This window comes from Penaeus vannamei, chromosome 4 (genome assembly GCF_042767895.1).
Source record: "Penaeus vannamei isolate JL-2024 chromosome 4, ASM4276789v1, whole genome shotgun sequence".
Lineage (NCBI taxonomy): Eukaryota > Metazoa > Arthropoda > Malacostraca > Decapoda > Penaeidae > Penaeus > Penaeus vannamei.
In genome coordinates, this window is record NC_091552.1 from 51,533,167 (window position 1) to 51,535,666 (window position 2,500).

The following is a 2,500-nucleotide window of genomic DNA, read 5'->3' on the forward strand; positions in this document are numbered from 1 at the left end:
ACAGTGATGGTGCAGTGACAGACAGCAAAGAGGGGGCAGAGGATGCAACAGAAGACCCAGCCATGAAAGTACTTGGTCAGCTTTCCACCAAATTCTGCCTCAATCTTTGCTCTTCAGTTATCAATCATCTCCAGGCTGGTAAGCTGGTTGTTAGGGGAGCATTGTTTTCCATTGCAATTATTTTAAAACTAAAGGAAAGTGAATAATAATGGGTGATAGAAATTTGCCATCAATTAATAATGTCCTTGGCTTCCCAGGAGGTGCAGGTGGGGAGTATGTAGAGCTGTTGGCACAGGTGAGTGGTATACAGCCCAGTGCTGATGCCAGCCAGGGTGCCAGGGCTGGCAGTGAGGACTCTAGTCAGCTGGATTTAGCAGTAGATGCCCTGAACAAGAAGGCACCAGACACTATCAACCTGAACAAGGAAGACATTGCCAAACTCCAAAAAGACGATGCCTTTGTGGGCAAGAAAACAGAGGCAAGAGGCTCCATAGGTGGGTCCTCCCAGAAGCAGAAGGGGGGAAAGGCAGCAAAGGAACCTGAGAAGGACTGTGTGCTTTTCACGTGTGGCCATCACTTCACAAACAAGGATTTCAAGGTTAGGTCCTTGTTTTTTGGTGAACTTTACTGGAATACTCTAGGAGTTTACTTCCATGTTTTGGGTTATATATGTGAGCTCTATTTTTAATTTCATTTTATTTAAAGGGACCTGATTTTTTTATTACTTGCCATAGATTTTGATATGTGACAACAATACAAAAGATTTTTTTTGTTCTCTTTTTTTTTATTATCAAAACTTCTTTCATTATTTCAGACTCGTGTATTACCTCAAATGGAGACATCTGTGATGTCGGTTCCTGGACTTCTGGGGAAGACAGCTAGAGTTCTTTTAGACCAGTACCATAGCGACCAACCTGAGATGGCCTGCCCACATTGTGTGCTTGCTCATCTCACAATTAAGCTAACAAAGCACAAGCAAACCAACTAAGGGATTGATAATCAGGACTTCTGTCTGAAGAGTGTGATGACTTTTTTTATATTTCATATATTACAATGTTTTTTCTCTCCTCTTAGTGAGACTGTGGTTAGAAATACCTGTATTGTTTCTATGAGAGGGAAAAGGTAGAGGTGGGGGGTCATCAGAGGGGTTTTAGATGACATATCGAGAGTATTTTGATTACAGTATAGATTATGGATTTTTATTTATTTGTTTATTTTTTATTTATTTTTTTTTTTCTTCCTTTTTTTTTTGAGAACTTATTTTGGCAACACTCAAAGCACAAGGGCAAAAAACAATTTAGGCAGGATTAGTCATGGTCACAAGTGCTACTTAATGTGAGGTAGTTTAGCCTCTGGAAATAGATTGTTTATCTTCAAATTATTGTTTTAAGGAAAGGATTTATCTGACTAGGATAATGTCTGTAGTGACAATTGTGTGTGGTGTGTTCAGATACCAGATTTTTCTATAAACTTCAAGCTAGAGCTGAGTGTTTTTAACAGTTTATATATATAGGTATATATATATATATATATAAAGAGTCTGGAAATGCCATGGTCAACATCCAGACTTGGAAAGTTGTGATGTGTACTGCACTGTGAGACGAGTCACAGAGTCACGGGTGCAACCACAAAAATTCCTTGGTAATTCATAAATATACAGTTAACAAAGTGAAATAAATTTGATATTAAGAACTTGAAGATCAAATTGGTAATGGAAAACTTTCTGTTGACAGTGAGGACAATGGGTTAAGGGGAGATTTTTATGTATATATATCTTTTACATCTCAAGATATCACTCACTTTGTAATGCACTTTTACAAATTCATAAACAGGCAAGTAGACACATTCAGACATACATGGACATGCAAGCACAGCTTTTTTAATCCCCATTTAAGTTTTCATGCTGTCGTTTTCCTTACATTTTCTGAATCTTCTAAGAACGCTTTTATTTAAAGGATTTGTCCGTGTTCAGTGAGATTATTAGCTGATTTTAAACTACTTAACATTTTTCTCAAAGAGATATGGATATATAGATATTACAATTTTGACAGGCAATGTGTATGCATAGAGAACTATTCAATAGTTTGTCTAGTTGGTGTGATTTGTACCACACAGATACAGCCTGTTTCCAGGATTATATCTTACGTGTTCATTCAACTTGGAAATTTGAAGATAGAAAGCTTGGGCCATAAATATGCAGGGCTAGATACTTATGCTTTGTGTGCATGATAAAATGTGTGCATACACTTATGCATGAATGTTTTTCTGCTTATGAGCTTTAGATTTTGTCTTTTTCAGTATTTTAGATGTAAAGTCATGTTTGATGACCTGTGACAGTTTTTGAAAATAGAGAATGAAAGGTAAAGAAAAAGGTGTGGGTAAATGAAAGCTCTTTATTTTAAAAATCTTGGCGTCCTCTCCAAATGAAAATTCCTTGAATCAGTGTCCCCTTTGGATCTCTGTGATTTTCCTAGGAATTTAGATATTTGCACGGTATTAG

The 2,500-nt window shown here is 36.9% G+C and overlaps 1 protein-coding gene across 2 annotated transcripts in view; it reads left to right on the top strand.

The window, feature by feature from the left end:
- Positions 1-2,500, top strand: part of ca (RCC1 and BTB domain containing protein claret) — a 35,977-nt gene that overhangs the window by 32,301 nt on the left and 1,176 nt on the right. For both annotated transcript variants that reach the window (XM_070121206.1, XM_070121207.1), the window contains exons 24-26: positions 5-138; positions 258-598; positions 815-2,500. The exon at positions 815-2,500 is cut by the window's right edge and continues 1,176 nt beyond it. In XM_070121206.1, the coding sequence (XP_069977307.1) occupies positions 5-138; positions 258-598; positions 815-988 (649 nt within the window). In that variant the 3' untranslated portion in view covers positions 989-2,500. The remainder of the gene's footprint in view (positions 1-4; positions 139-257; positions 599-814) is intronic.